The sequence below is a fragment of the Molothrus aeneus genome, chromosome 13 (genome assembly GCF_037042795.1).
Source record: "Molothrus aeneus isolate 106 chromosome 13, BPBGC_Maene_1.0, whole genome shotgun sequence".
Taxonomy (NCBI): domain Eukaryota; kingdom Metazoa; phylum Chordata; class Aves; order Passeriformes; family Icteridae; genus Molothrus; species Molothrus aeneus.
The window spans coordinates 3634573-3649890 of record NC_089658.1 but is presented as its reverse complement, the minus strand read 5'-3'; the positions used below and the strand labels follow the sequence as shown (position 1 = coordinate 3649890).

The window sequence follows — 15318 nt, the reverse complement described above, 5'->3', positions numbered from 1 at the left end:
CTCCGGCCCCATCCCGGCTGCTGTCCCCCGCTCGCCCCCCCGCCGGGGAGGGCTTCCTGTCCCCCGCCCGCCCTGCGGGGTCGGCCGAGCCGCGGGGAGGGGACGGGGAGGAGGGACCGGGGGCTGCGGGCGCTTCCTGCCGCCGCCCCCGCCGGGGCAGAGCGGAGCGGGGCGGGAGCTCGGCTCGGCCCGGCCCAGCCGAGCGGCGCTCCCGGGCCGAGCCAAACTTCCCGGGGGGCTCACACCAACACACGCACACGCATACACAGATATTTAATTTAATTTAATTTAATTTTTTTTTCCCCGTTTTATTTTAATTTTCTCGGCACTTTCGGCGAGGCCCCTGGGGCGGAGCCGCCCTCGCCGCCGGGAGGGGCCGGTGCCCGCAGCGCCGGGGATGGGCTCCGCCGGGGCGTCCTCCGCCTAGAACAGCCCGGCTCGGCTCGGCCCGGCCCGGCCCGGCCCGGCGCGCAGCATGGCCGCGGAGCTCAGCGCCGAGGAGGAGCAGGTAGGTCCCGCCGGGCTCCTCTTCCCCGGGTCGGGCTGGGCAGGACCTCGAGGGCTCCTTCCCCACACCGCTCCTTTCCCATCGTTTTTTGGCTAGCCCGGGTTGCCAGGCTGGTTTTTTTCCCAGCCAGGCGATTCTCCCGATGGGAAGCGCCCCCATCCCCACGCAGCCCCCCACCCATGCAGCCGCCAAAGCCGCAGCCTCCCAACCCACGCAGCGCCCACCCTACAACCCCCATCCACGCACCCCCCCAGCCTTCCCGTTCCCCAGGAGCCCTCGCAAGGCCCCTGCCGTGGGTGCTGGGGCGTGGGTCCCGCATCCCCAGGGCAGCGTGGCCCCGCTGGCAAGGCTCCCTGCGGTGGGGATGATGCGTGGGGATGATGCGTGGGGATGGATGGATGGATGGATGGATGGATGCGTGTGCACGCGCTTCCCACGCCCCAGGCCTCCCGTGACGTCCCGGCTTCCTCCGCCGGCCTTGCGTCACCGCGGGAGGATGTTGCTGGGCTCGGGGAACGGGGCCCTGGAGTCGGCCGGGCCGCCTCGGGTGGCCGCAGCAATCCCTGCCTGTCCCCTCCTTTGTCCTGTTCCCCAGGCTTGCCCACCCACGGCCGCTGGGCTTCCCTGTGGATGGGGATGTGGAGCCTGGGAGCGGGACTGGGCGAGCTGCCGGGATCCCTCTGCCCCCTCGGGCTGTCACATTGGCCACGTTGGTGGTGCTGGCGACTGCAGAGCCAAGGCAAAAAAGTCCCGTTTTCCTTCCAAAATGGTCGGTTTTCCAGTTGGTTGGCTGGTTGGTTTTCTTCTTTAAAAATCCTTCGTTTCTACAGGGAGGTTTAGGAGGGCTGGGATGGAGGTGCCAAGTTCCAAAACCTCCATGGAAGAGCCTCTCCTGCAGCCTGCGGTGGTGCTCAGCAAATGCAGAGCTACCAGGCTCTTTCCTCCTGGGAGCAGCACTGCTCTCTCCAGGGTGGTAAAATCCCAAGGAATGGGGAGTGTCCTTGGAGTGTCCAAGGAGGGAGTGTCCTCCGTCCCCACAGGTGCCTGAGATTTGCGTTTCTCCTGTGTCATGGAGGGGGCAAAGCTTCCAGAAATAGAGGTTTTGGAGATCTTGCACCAGCAGGGAAGGCTGGTTTGCAGTGGGAGCAGCATCCCAGGAGAGGGATCTGAGATGTCTGGTTTGTTTGGGAATATTGGATGGAGAAGGTGAAGAGATGTTTGCAATAATGAATGGCTCCAGGTTTGGGTCATCAGCTTGGTGTGGGGAAGGCTGCCTTTCGTGCTGCCCTCGGTGGCTTGGAAGCCAAAATAACGGAAGTTTCCTTCTTTTCGTGGGTAAGTGGTGGCTTGGGCTGGAACATACCCTTCCTGCCATCCCTTCATCCTTCTTGGAACCATCAAGATTTCCTCCACTCTCCCCTGTTACCAACAGCAAGTCAGAGGGAAATTCACCCTTCTCCTCTTAGGCCAGCCTTGGGACATCTCTTCTACTGGCTCTCTGCGCCTCCCTCCCTAGCCTATCCCTGAGGAGCCAAACCAATTTTCCTTGAAGGTTTTCAGCCCAGCTGCACTTTTCACAGCTTTATCCCCCACTTCCCCACGCTGAAGAAGGAGGGCAGGTTTGCTGCCTGGGGGAGGAGGGCTGGGAGAACCCCTGGATTCCGGCAGCAGTGGCTTTGTCACCACCCTGCTCCAGCACAGCGGGGACGGGGATGACGCCAGCACTCCAAAGACCAGCATTGTTCCAAACGCCTGGCCACGGACAATTTCACTCTCAGTGCTGCAGAAACAGGACTTCTTGCTGCAGCTCTGGGTCACAGGCTTTGTTTTTGGCACGTGGAGCAATCCCTGTTCTGCTGGGATTGACATGTGTATAAATCCATTTGGGATTGGGGCTAGGAATGATGACAAGACCCAGTGGAGCACAAAGGGGGCAGAGCTATGGCTGGCATTGATGCTCAGCTCTGTAATGCCTGGCTCCCTGCTGTTGAATGGCAGCACCGGTAAGTTTGGAATTTGGTTTTGTTCCCAGGGAAAGCTGGAATTCATGGCTGAACTGCCCTGCAAAGATAGTGCTTGTTCTTGTGCATCTTCCCCTTGCAAAAAGCCCATCATCCCTCATGACAGCTGATGGAAATGGGATTGTGTGAAGTGTGGCGGGTTAGATGTTGAGGAATCAGACCTGAACTGCAGGCTGCATCCTCTCCTCATTGCCATCATGCCCTTTGGGCCTCTCTTCCCATCATCTGGGGACTCCCTTCCCGTTATCTTGGTGTATCATTGCCAGCTCAGGCTGTGGTGTCAGCTCTGTTCTTTGTCCAAGGGAAGTGAGATTTGTACCTGGCTCTCACTCCCATACCTTGTCTGTCCTGCATGTGCTGGGGAAGGATCTTCTTCACTTATTTTGGGTTTGCATCTGCAGCCCTGGATTTTGAGCAGCTGGGTGCCACAGGAGATGCCCTGGCAAAGCAGAGATGTGCCCAGGATATATTGATAGGATATGTTTACAGATAGAATATATTCCTGTATGTGTGGATGTGTGCTGTGTTAAGGCTGAAGATGGTTCCTGTATTGCCCCATTTATTTTCCTGTGGTGCTTGCCTGGCTGCTTTGTGTGACTCTGGGACCAAGTTAGGGAGCTCCTGGCTGCAGAGTGCTGAGAGAGACCCCTGGGATGAGCTGGGCTCCTCTGGCCCATCCCATGAGAGGGGCTCCCTGTCCCTGCCGAGCCTCGCGCCGCCGATAAACCCCGGCCCTTCGCTTCCTCCTGTCGGAAGTCATTAACACCGACAAGCTTTTCTGGCTCAATAGCTCCCAGTAACTCTGAATAGTTCCCAGTAACTCCGTGCCTGACATCCTACACCGCCGCCTGGCTGCCTCCCTCCCTCCCGGAGCCAGCCTTCAGCACTCCCCTCCCTCTCCACTTCCTTGCTCACCATCCTCTGCTCTGGGGAGCTTGGAAGCTGTTTTATTTTGGTGTATGCCTGGGTGGGAGGAAGGCATTTTGGTGTCTCCCTCCATGCTGCCTGCATCCTTTGAGCAGGATGCAGTGGAAGACTGGGCTGCACTGCCCTGTCTCCCCTGGGGCTCCTGTGTGGGACAGGGGATCAATCCACGGCAGAAGGCAAAGCTGCGTCCTGGGACCCTCCTGGTGTTCCATGTATGTGTGAAACTGGTGTTACTGGGCGAGCTGGTCCATGGCCTGTAGCAGGTCGAAATGTCAGCCCTCAGTGTCACTGCCTGTGTTCCCACAGCCGAGTTCACTGCCCCATGGTGGAGCTGCAGCCCGAGGAGGCCACTGCCAGCTGATGGGGCTGTGCTGGGGGTGCTGTGTCTGAATAGGAGTTTGCTACCTGTAAAATCCTCCTTTTAGTTCCCCTCTCCTTTCCATAAGTGTACCCCAGCCCCCAGGCCATTTTTCCCACCCCTTGCTCCATTTCCCATGCAGCATTTCTGCCGTCTCCATCACCACTGCCCTTACCCTTTTGTGATGGAGCTCCCTGCTTCACCCCGAGAAGCTGCTGGGTCTTTTGAGGATTGTATCTCCACAATGACCAGGAATGCTCCTTGGCCACCTCTCCTCCTTCTCCTCCTCCTTTCACCCTGTCTCACTGCGTGTCCCTGATCTCTCCCACAGGCCACCAAGCAGTTCCTGGAGGAGATCAACAAGTGGACAGGCCAGTACAATGTGTCCCCGCTCTCCTGGAACGTGGCTGTCAAGTTCCTCATGGCCCGCAAGTTCGACGTCCTGCGGGCCATCGAGCTCTTCCACTCCTACCGGGTAAGTGAGATGGGAACCCCCCATCTGAGGGCTTCCTGCTCCCTGGGACCACCCTCCCCCTTCTCCTTTTTCTTTTTCTCTCTCCCTTACAAGTTTTATCCAGCTGGAAAATCCTTTTTCAGCCAAGGCGGGTTGCCATGGAGATCTCACCGATCCCAATGCCTTCCTGTGCTCTGGGAGCAGCTCATGGGGTGCCCTCCTGGCTGGTGTGTGCTGCCCACTGAGCATTTCCCTATATGTTAGGGATATACATCCATGATTGCCTTTTCCAGCCTGGTGTTGCAAGGCTGCTCCTTCTGTTACTGGGGGGTGTACTGGAAGATGATCCCATGGAGCAGAGGTTCCCTGGGACAGCTAGGTGCCCCATGGGGCAGAGGTGGGCCATGCCTGTGCCCACTGTGCCCCCTGTCACTGCCCTCTGTGCCACAGGAGACGCGGCTGAAGGAGGGGATTGTGAAGCTGAAGCCGCACGAGGAGCCGCTGCGCTCGGAGCTGCTCAGTGGGAAATTCACCATTCTGGTAAGTGGGGTGTCCCCCAGGGAGTTCTCCCAGCTGGGTGGCTTATCCCAGCTCTGTTCCACGGGGGTGCTCAGGAACCTGACCCCGTTTCCTTGGCAGAGCGTGCGGGACCCCTCGGGAGCCTCCATCGCCCTGTTCACAGCCAAGCTGCACCACCCCAGCAAGAGTGTGCAGCACGTGGTGCTCCAGGCTCTCTTCTACCTGCTGGACCGAGCTGTGGAGAGGTGAGCCTGCCTCTGCAGGGGTACCCTGTCTCACACTGCAGGGTCCCCAGGGAGCACGTTCCCTGCCAGCGAGATCACTGCTCCTCATAGCTTGAAATTCCCTGGTTTGAGCTCCAGCCAGTCCTCCTTATGGAGCTGTTCAGCAGGGGAGCAAAATCCCCCAAGCCCTGAGCCAGGCTCTTTGCAGCCTTGCCCCGTCCACGCCCTGGGTTCATTTTAGCAAAGTCCTGGATTCCTTCAGGCTCTGGCTGGGGAGGAGGCAGCCCCACCATCAGATAGACGTAACGTGAGCCCTGCCAAAAATATAAGCCCAGGACATTCCCCTGCCATTTATCCTGCTGGGCTCTTTCTGTTTTTGACCTTACCCATCACGAGTGATGCTGCTGAGGCAGGCTTAAGGCACAACTCAGGCTTAAATGATGGTTGTAGGAAGAGATGGTGAAGCAGCTGGGAAGAAGCAAGGTTTGAGTCTGTGAGTCCTTCTGGAAGCATGGGAAGGGATTTTTGGCGGTCAGTGTGGGGCAGAGCTGGTGGTGCAGGAGCCAGGTGGTTGCATGTTGTGGGGTTGATGTTGTTCTTTTCCTCCTCTCAGCTTTGAGACACAAAGGAACGGGCTGGTGTTCATCTACGACATGGCAGGGTCACAGTACACCAACTTCGAGCTGGACCTCAGCAAGAAGATCCTCAACCTGCTCAAGGTGATACCTGGGGGTTCACTGATATCTGAGGACATTGTGTGGGCCACTCACTCACCAAGAACCCAAAGTCCCGTGGTTTTGGCATCAATTTGCCCCCCAGACCACGCTGACCACGTCTCAGCCAGGAGCACCAGCTGCAGGACCTCGGGGAGGCACTGGGAGCTTGCCAGGCTGGACCCGGCTGTGGCTGCGGTGTGGCGCGGGCGGGAGGGATCAGCTGTCCCCGGGCTGGATTCCTCTCACAGCTGCTGGCAGCACTTTTGGGAAAACAGATGCAAATTATTTTTTAATCGTGCTGGCATTTGGTGCCTCCTCCCTTCTCCGGAAAGAAAATCAATAAGAGTAAATACTGGCCGGGGTGTGTTCTTTGCATAATCCTGGTTCCCAGTCTTCACCTCTCCCTGTGGAGCCAAACCCTCTGCTTACCTAATTCCAAGGAAGTAATTTGGTTCTGTATCAAGTCATAAAAGCAAGCACAGCTGTGAGCATGCGAGGCACACTTCAGACGTGGCATTGCCCTCATGGGTTCCCTGTGCTAGCTGCTGTCACCTCTACTGGGATATGTCCCCTGCCACAGCAGAGTGGGTCTGACCCCCTCCTCATGCCCACAGGGTGCCTTCCCAGCTCGGCTCAAGAAGGTTTTCATCGTGGGAGCACCCATGTGGTTCCGTGTGCCCTACTCCATCATCAGCCTGCTGCTGAAGGAGAAGCTGCGGGAGCGGGTGAGTGGGGACCCTCCTGGCATGGGACTCTCCTGGCACAGGACCCTCAGCAGGCAGGGTTGAGGCTGCTTTCCCTTCGTGCCAGGGTGGTGGAAGCAGCTTGTGCCATTCAGCCCCATCTGCTGGAAGCTGCCAAGCACCAGACCTTTGGCATCCCTGTCCCCATCCCTGGTGAATCCTCTCCAGCCTTCTTGGAGTCACCCCTGCCTTTCCCCTCCTCTCACAGGTGCAGATGGTGAAGATGTCAGAGCTGAAGGATCACCTGCCCCGGGAATGCCTCCCTGAGTACCTCGGAGGGTCCCTCAAACTGGACCCTCTGAGCTGGAACTGCCGGTTCCTGCCCCAGCAGAACGGGCACCCCGACCCCCTGGACGAGCTCATCCTGGTGCCGCTGGCGGCCCCCAAAGATAACGGCTCCGTCCACGTCCCCGGGCCCAAGTCTGTCACCCTGCAGGAGCTGCTGGATCATGTCAGCCACAAGCAGAAACGTGGCATCTATGAGGAGTACGAAGACATTCGGCGCAGGAGCCCGGCCGGCACCTTCGCCTGCTCTTTGTGAGTTGTGGGAGGGAGCCAGGTGCCCCTCTCACCCCAAAAAGCTGTGAGCACCCCCACCCCAGGCTTCTGCTGCTGGGTGGAGGCCATCAGCCGCTTCATGGTGTGGGGCTTTGGGTTAGCAACAGAGAGCCCCAGCCTAGGGATGGTGGGAGCCCTTTTGTGGGTCCTGCAGCCTCTGGGAATAAGGGGGAGCTGCAGAGGACAGCTGGGACCAGGACGTGGCCGGGACTCTGCTTCCCGAGGCTTTGGCCAGGTGATGGCAGCAGAGCCCAGGCTACGGGCCCCAGAGGCTTGCACAGAGGGAGGGATGCTGCCTTTGCCTTGCCTGGAATACATCCCTGCATCCCTCTCTAGGGCACCCTACAACCAGGACAAGAACCGGTACGGGGACGTGCCCTGCCTGGACCAAACCCGTGTCAAGCTGGCAAAGCCATACAGCCGCCCGGAGGTGAGCCAGCCCAGGAGGGAACTCCACAGTCATGTGGGAAGCTGGCACAGCTGTCCCAGGGGTCTGGAGGCTTTATCTCACCCATGTTTTTCTCCCTGCAGCTGACTGACTACATCAATGCTAGCTTCATGGATGGCTACAAGCAGAGGAATGCTTACATCGGCACTCAGGGTATGGCTGAGTCAACAAGGGGATGTTCTGCTCCTGGTGCACCCATGGGTTCCACCTCTCTGCCCAGTGTCAGCCGCTGGCCATGGGGGACATCCCAGGAGCTGAGCACTGCCCAGCAGGTCCCCCTTCTCCCAGGGGGTATTTACTCCTCACTGGGTGTATTTATCCCCTCTCAGTTTCCAGCTAGTGGACTGAAGTTTTTCCTGGAAGAGAGCAAGGGGATTCATCTTCATCCATGATAGCAGCCCTCCCTCTCCCTGCCCCTATCCCAGTTCTGGATTTGCCCCATCTGCCCAGGGATGAGCAGAGAGGCAGGATCAGTGCTGAGCCATAGGGACACAGTGCTGGAGGTGACAGTCAGTGGCAGCTCCAGACTGTTCACGGATCCACACCTGGGTCAGCCCCTACAGGAAGGGACTGTGGTTTCTTGGGGGGGATGATGGTGGGCTGGTAGATTCCACTGGGCAGGGGGTTGCCCAGATCCATGAGGTTTTGGGCTGATGTGTTGGTTGTCCCTGCAGGGCCTCTGGAAAACACCTACAGTGACTTCTGGCGCATGGTGTGGGAGCAGAACGTCCTGGTGATTGTGATGACAACCCGGTGAGCGCTCATGGAGGGTCACAGCCCTCTTTTTCTGTGCCAAATGAGGAGTTCTGGTGTGGGATAAGCAATGCTGGGCTCGGGGCAGTGATCCTGCAGTAGCGGTGCCAGCCAGAGCCCCACAGAGGTGGGACATTGGGTCAAGGATAGATTGTTTGTTCCCTGTGGGATCCCCAAAGGACCAAGGCTGGCTGGTATGGGAGATGCCTCAGGCAGGACAAGGAGGACATTACCAGCTTGTTGTTGTCATGCTCCCAGGCTGGAGGAGGGAGGCAGGAGGAAGTGCGGCCAGTACTGGCCCCTGGAAAAGGATTTCCAGGTGTGCTTTGGGGCCCTGACCATCACCAACCTGGGCGTAGAGAACCTCAACCATTACAAGAAAACCATCCTGGAGATCCACAGCTCAGAGGTGCGTGGGCACAGCTGCCTGGTGGAGGAATGGCATGGGGGCACCAGGGGTCAGGGGAGGAAAGAGAGTCTAAACCCCCTGCTCTCCCCAGACCAGGGAGAGGCGGCTGGTGTCCCACTTCCAGTACCTGAGCTGGCCAGATTATGGCGTCCCCTCTTCCGCTGCCACTCTCATTGACTTTTTGGGGGCAGTGAAGCAGCAGCAGAGAGTGGCTGTCAGCGCCCTGGGACCTCGCTTCAAGGGCCACCCCGGGGGACCCCCAGTTGTGGTGCACTGCAGCGCTGGCATTGGCAGGACAGGTAATGGGTGTGGGGGAGGATTGGGAATGGTGGGGTGACAGGTCCAGCTTTCCTGAGGCATTTCCATCCTGGGGATCCACTGTCTCTGTCTCTCTGGGGAGCCTCTCAGGGACCCTCGGCCAGTCCCGAGTCGGCAGACACCAGGGGGGCAACCCCAACACAGCTGAAAGCGGGGAGACACTCTCTGTGCCCCGAGGGTACTGAGGGCACCTGGGCTGGCAGGGAGACACTCTCTGTGCCCCGAGGGTACTGAGGGCACCTGGGCTGGCAGGGAGACACTCTCTGTGCCCCGAGGGTACTGAGGGCACCTGGGCTGGCAGGGAGACACTCTCTGTGTGTGCCCCGAGGGTACTGAGGGCACCTGGGCTGGCAGGGAGACACTCTCTGTGCCCCGAGGGTACTGAGGGCACCTGGGCTGACAGCAGGGAGACACTCTGTGTGCCCCGAGGGTACTGAGGGCACCTGGGCTGGGCGCCTTTGCAGCACAAGAGACACCAGAGACATCTGTAGAAGATAAAGGGCCGACTCTTAGCAGGGGTTAATCCAAGGTTTTATTCAGGGGCTCTGGGGAGCTCCTGCCCCTCAGGGGGCCTCCTGCTGAGAGCCCCAGGAGATGTGCCAAGGTTACATTTAAAGGGAGGTGGAAACCCAAAGTAGATAACATTTTACTAACCAATAAGTGACCCTAAGGGATGGGTACTGGGGGTAGACATTTAGGACAGCGTGTGGGGCAAGGCTTGGGGGGCTGACCCCTGGCCTCTGGCTAATCACTCGAAGACCTAGACCAAAGCTTCTAGATGGAGGGGATGGGAGGCTGAGTGATTGACAGAGAGCCAGGGTGGGGGTTTGGGGATGATCTCAGCAAGGGAGAGCGATTACACAGGTAAAGGGAGGGGGCTACAGTCTGGGATAAACCATTTGGGAAAAATACAGGGATACAAAACAAAACACTTCAAAGTATTACAAAGTATAAAAACACACTACAAGAACCCACGGTGTGTTTGCAAGCTGAGACATGTCCTCAGGACTTCCCACAACCATCAGACCTGAGAGAAGTCCCCAGATGCCCTTAGGAGATCAGTGGAGGGCTGAGCACCAGCACTCCATTTCTCACAAGGGGCGGTGATGGTGCCATTCGGTGTCTGATGCCATCCCATCGCCGTCCCTAGGTACCTTCTGCGCGCTGGACATCTGCCTGTCACAGCTGCAGGACGTGGGCACGCTGAACATCTACCAGACAGTGCTGCGCATGCGGAGCCAGCGCGCCTTCAGCATCCAGACCCCCGAGCAGTATTACTTCTGCTACACCGCCATCCTGGAGCACGCCCAGCGCGAGGGGCTGCTGCTCACCAACCACAGCCGGGCCGCCCAGGAGAAGAGCTCGCCGGGGCACTGAGACCCTCCGCCTCCCTCGGACGCCGCTGCCCATCCTCGGGGGCTGCCCCGCCGGGACTCAGCAGGGCCAGAGCACCTCAGCTGTCAGCACTGCTATGGAACTGTGCCTTATTCAACCCAAATGGTGGCTGCCACTTTGCCGGCACGGGAAGGGGCTCTGACTCCTCTCCGTCGTGTTTCGGTTGGGTTTGGATGGTTGGGGAGGTGGTTTGTCTTCTCTTCGAGTTGTTGGGTTTTTTAATTTTGTTTTTGGTTTTTTTGTTGTTGTTGGGACCACCTAAGATGTACCTAGAGAGGGTCTTTGCAAAGTCCTAGGAAATGTATTCCCAGTCCTGGGGCTGAGGAAGAGGCACGTGCTTCGGTCTCACCTGACGCTCCATGTGTGTGTCTGTATGTATGTGTGTATATAATATACCCCCGCTGTGACACCCCGGCTATTATATAGATACATATATACAACCTCCCCTTTAGCAGCTCCCAAGGGTCCCCGCTGTCCTGCCACCTCACTGCTGTGATCTCTGGAGCGGTGAGTTTGGTCCTGGCTCTGTCTTGTCTTCCCCCTTGCCCTTATTTCCCCTCATGGGCAGCGTTGGGACCCAGTACCCACTCCTGTGTCCGTCCCGCTAGAGGCACAAGGACACCTGATGGTGTCCCCTCTGTTTCTTTGTCTCATCCTCCCCACGGAGAGAGATAGCAGCAGTGCTCCTGGGAGGATCTGGAGGATTGGGTTGTCTGTCTGGGGGGTGCTGAGCTGGCAGGCATCCCCTGGCCCTTGGGTGCCACTGAGGGAGTCACTAGGTACGAGGTGACAGGGTGACGGGGCCGTGGGGACCGACCGGCTCTCCAGGTTGCCTGGCTTTCCCAAGCTGCCACTGGGAACCCGCAGGCCCAGCCCTGCGTTGAGTCATGGGCTGGGAAAGCGCTGAGCAAGAGTAAACCCCAAACCCTGGAGAAGCAACGAGTCCTGCCCCAGCCCCAGCCCTGCCACTGCCTGGGCCTCCCCAGCTTTATACTGTAATAAGCTCTTTGAATGTGTATATTCTTATTTTTTTATAATCTTGGGGGAGGGGGGCACAGGGGTTGGGCGGTTTTGTTTTGTTTTCTTTTGGGGGTTTTTTGTGTTTGGTTTTTTTTTTTTTTTTGTATTTAACATTAACTTGATCCAAGCCAGAGCCAGAAGTATTTGTAAATGTTCCTATTTTGCTCTCAGAGAAACCTTTTTGTTGTTGTTACTTTTTGGGAGTTGTTTTGTTTTTATTTGTATTGATATATAAATATACCACCAGTGACCAGTCCTCTTTGCTGTCGTGGGGGCATTGGGCAGGACAGGAGGAGGGAATTCAGGGCTTTGCATGGGCTGTGATCTCTAAAAACCAGCTGGCTCTGGCCTTATCCCTGGCTAAATGTGGACTTTGAGGAGCACAAGGCTGTGTTTAGGGCTTCTTCTGGCCTGGGTGAGGCTGAGACAGAGATAACCAGGCTGCAGGAAGCTTTCCTGGGCAGGCAGGATAGTGTCAGGAGGGAAGGCAGCACAATGAGCTGGCGTAGCCGGGGGGACACAAGCCACCCTGCTCCAAGCTCCTGCCTCTTTTCCCAGGGCCTTGACAAGCCTCAGGATATCAGTCTCCTGTCTGGCCATGGTATCTGCCTGCTGCTACCTTCTGCTGCAGGATTTGGGGGTGCAGGCATTGCCTCTGTGCTTCTGGATCCCCTCTGAGCTGGCATGGAGGGCACAAAAATTAGGGGGAACTCCTGGGGCTGTCAGGCAGCCCCAGTGCCTTCAGGTGCAAGCAATGCCAGTGCCAGAGCAGCAGCAGCCTGAGGCTTAGGGATGAGGGAACAAAAAAGGCAGCTTGTGCAAATGAAGCCCTAGAGCCAGCCAGAGAGCTCGTGCCCCAGAGCAGGGCAGCTGGCGGGTGTGAAGAGCAGCACCTGTGTTTGTTCAGCTGGAGCCTAAAAAAGTGAGGGATGCCAGTGTCTTTCTAGGACTAGCACAGGGAGAAGCTTTCCCCTGTGCTCTGTGGGTGGACTGTGGCGTGGCTGTGCCAAACTGAGGTCAGACACAAGCACTGGAAGGCTGGAAAAGAACCAGAGGCAGCAGGGAATCTGTCTGGAAGGGCTGCATGTCCCAGGGCAAAGTGCACTGGAGAGAGAGAAGTGGGTGTTGGGAGCACCCCTGGAGGTGTGCACATCCTGCCTGAGAGTGATTCTGGTTCAGCTGCAGTGTCCCATCCTTCCAGGTACCATTTTCCACCCAGCTGTCTCCTGGAGCAGCATCAGCCCAGGCAGTGTGATCTGCTCCTCTGGCTCAGCCTGCCCCAGAGTTTCCCTCCAGGCACCCATTGCAGGGTGGCTCCTCCAAGAGAGCTCTCATCCTCTGAAGGAAGGCTCCTGGGGCCCTACCTCCTCACTGCCAAACTTTTTCACCCAGCTGGGCTTTCTCAGCACACGTGCAGGAGGGGAGTGTTGGCAGTTCATTGTTAATCCTGTGCTGTCAGCAGCAGCTCTCTGTGGCTCAGCGGGGCTTTTGGCGAAGTGCTGGGTCCAGATCAGAAAGCTGCAGGTGATGCCAAGTGTCCCACGTGGCCCCACGAATGTGCCCAGCCCATGTCTCTTTTCCACTGGCTGTGAAATCCCAACCAAGCCCGCTCTGTGCACATGGTAAAGGTGGTTGTACATTCTAGCTCAATCCTACAGGATGTGGGCACAGAGAACCAAAACGTTTCCAAGACTCGTGTGCTGGGTATCTGATAGGAATAACCAGAGGAGAGGGAGGAAGATAACCAACTCTGGCTCTGAATGGGAACAGCTCGGATATGCTGCTCCCTTCGAGGAGGGATGAAGAGCCCATCTGTGCTGGAGGCGGAGGAAAAGGTTGTAAACCTTTTCCATGGGAAAACAACCCAAACATTCACCCTCCCTTACTATTTCCAGGGCTGCATTTCTTCTCAAAGCCAGCATTTTCAGTCCTCTTGCACAACATGATGTTTTGTTCCATCCATTCCTTCTGTGCCAGCAGGTCCTGCTCAGCAGTAGAAACAAGGATTTCTCTGGAAATGGTCACTTCACGCAGACAGCCAAAAGTTACTGGAAAGAAAAACTTTGTATTGTTTGGAGAGCGGTGGGAAAAATGGGCTGTTGAGTGCAAGCAGCCTGATGCCTGGAGGATCTCCCCTTCCCTGGAGTAGCCCAGAGATGGGGATCAGCCACCACAGGCAAAAGTAACACCACAGAATGAAATCCAAAGTTCCGCTGGAGTTTGGAAACGGGGATTTAAAGGCATTGCAGGGCAATCCTAAAGCGGCGCTGCCATCGCTGTGCCCACCTGTCTCATTTGGCTTTCTTGGCTGCGTGCACGCCTCACTAATGATGATTACTTTAGTGCTTGTAATTTTGTACCCTGGGAGTTTGGAAAGAGCCTAGCTCCAGAGCGCTTCATTTCCCAGCCCTTCTGCTTCCTTGCCTCCGGTTTCCAAGGCTCAGTCTCGATTTCCGGTGGCACCGCAGCCCGTGCAGGCTCAAACCCCCGTGTCGAGAGCCCTTCCAGGGGTTAAACCGAGCTGCAGCTCCCAGCTACAGAGAGACAGAGGAGAGAGCTCCTCTGCTTGTCCCAGCACCACCCCACTGCCTGCGCCTGCAACGCTCTCCCGCTCTGAGAAAGGGAAGAACAGCTGGAAAGAAAAAAAAATACAACTAGGAGATTTGGACCTTGTTTGAGTAAAGGTGCTTGAAACACACATTTTAACAGAAGTGTGGAACATGGGTGTTTGTATTTCACCCTTTCCCGAGCACGCTCTAGATGCCCAGACGAGCACTAAGGGGCGGCCAGGCCTGGCTGCTGCAGCCTCCGTCTGGGGAGCCCAGCAGCCCGCTCCACAACTTTCCAAAGGGAGACAAACACGGTGATTGCAGGCATCAACCCCCACGTCCAGCTCGTGTTCTAGCGGAGGGGAAGGCCGGCTGCCGCCGCGGGGGCACCGGCTCGCCCGGCTCCCTCCCGCCCTCCGCCGCCGGGAGAGGCCTGTCCCTCACACCCCCTCGCTCGCGGCCCCCCTCCCTCCCGCCGTGGGCGGTGCGGCCGTGACGATCGGCACCGCGGGGCCAATCCGCCCCGGGGGGAGTTCCCCCTCCATTCAGGGCTGCTCGCCTGCGCGTTGAGGGTAGGTAACAGCTGCTTCCCCCACACGCACTTTCCCAGCTTCGCCCCCCTTCACGGGAATCGCTTCCCAAGGGCCGGGCGGGCGGCCGGGCGGGAACCTGAGGGAAAAGGGGGGGGTGGGAGGGGAGGGAAGCGCGCGCGCGCGCTCCGGATCCCGCCGGCGGGAAGCGCGCGACGGGCGGGGGGGGAGGCGAGTGACTGAGTGTGTGTGTGCGGGGGGGGACGGAGGGAGGGGGCCATTGCCGCGGCGGCCACGCCCCCCTCCTGGCATGCCATTGGCTACAGCGGCTGAGGGCGCCGCCCCCCGCGGCGCGCACCGCCCACGGCCCCCCCCTCCTCCTCCTCGGTGCGTGCGTGCGTGAGTGTGAGCGTGTGCGAGTGTGCGGGGCTTGTGAGGGAGCGAGTGTCTGTGTGCGCCCTGTGCCCCCCGCCCGCACGTGTAACCGACCCGCCCCACGTGGGGCGCCGCCATCCCGGAAGTGAAGGGGTCGGGGACAAAAGGCAGCGCCGCGCCGCCCCCGGGCCCGGGCCCGGGCCCCGCCGCCAAGCCCCCCCCTCCCCTCCCGCCGCCGAACCGGTTAGCACCGGGACCCGGGGCTCGGGGGAGGAGGACGGGGGGAGCCGCTGGCGCGGGCCGCGGCCGCGATGTAAACATTCCACAAAAGGGCTCCCCAGAGAGGGGGGCGTGGTCTCGCCGGTGGCGGGCGGGGCCAATTCGCCGCGTGGGTGGGCTTCTCGCCGTGACGGCGGCGCGGCCCCGCTCTCCAATTGGTTGGAGTTTTGGTATCGCAGCCAATAGGGCGGCGGGAGAGGCGGGACGGGGGCGG

The 15318-nt window shown here is 58.8% G+C and overlaps 1 protein-coding gene across 1 annotated transcript; it reads left to right on the top strand.

Moving 5' to 3' along the window:
* Nucleotides 1-151: 151 nt before the first annotated feature.
* Nucleotides 152-11627, top strand: PTPN9 (protein tyrosine phosphatase non-receptor type 9). Its single transcript, XM_066558910.1, has 13 exons — nt 152-508; nt 4146-4289; nt 4719-4808; nt 4908-5032; nt 5625-5730; nt 6342-6452; nt 6679-7007; nt 7365-7458; nt 7560-7629; nt 8151-8229; nt 8488-8638; nt 8730-8937; nt 10107-11627. The coding sequence occupies exons 1-13, from the start codon at nt 476-478 to the stop codon at nt 10331-10333; spliced, it is 1767 nt and encodes a 588-aa protein (XP_066415007.1). The 5' UTR covers nt 152-475; the 3' UTR covers nt 10334-11627.
* Nucleotides 11628-15318: the final 3691 nt, after the last annotated feature.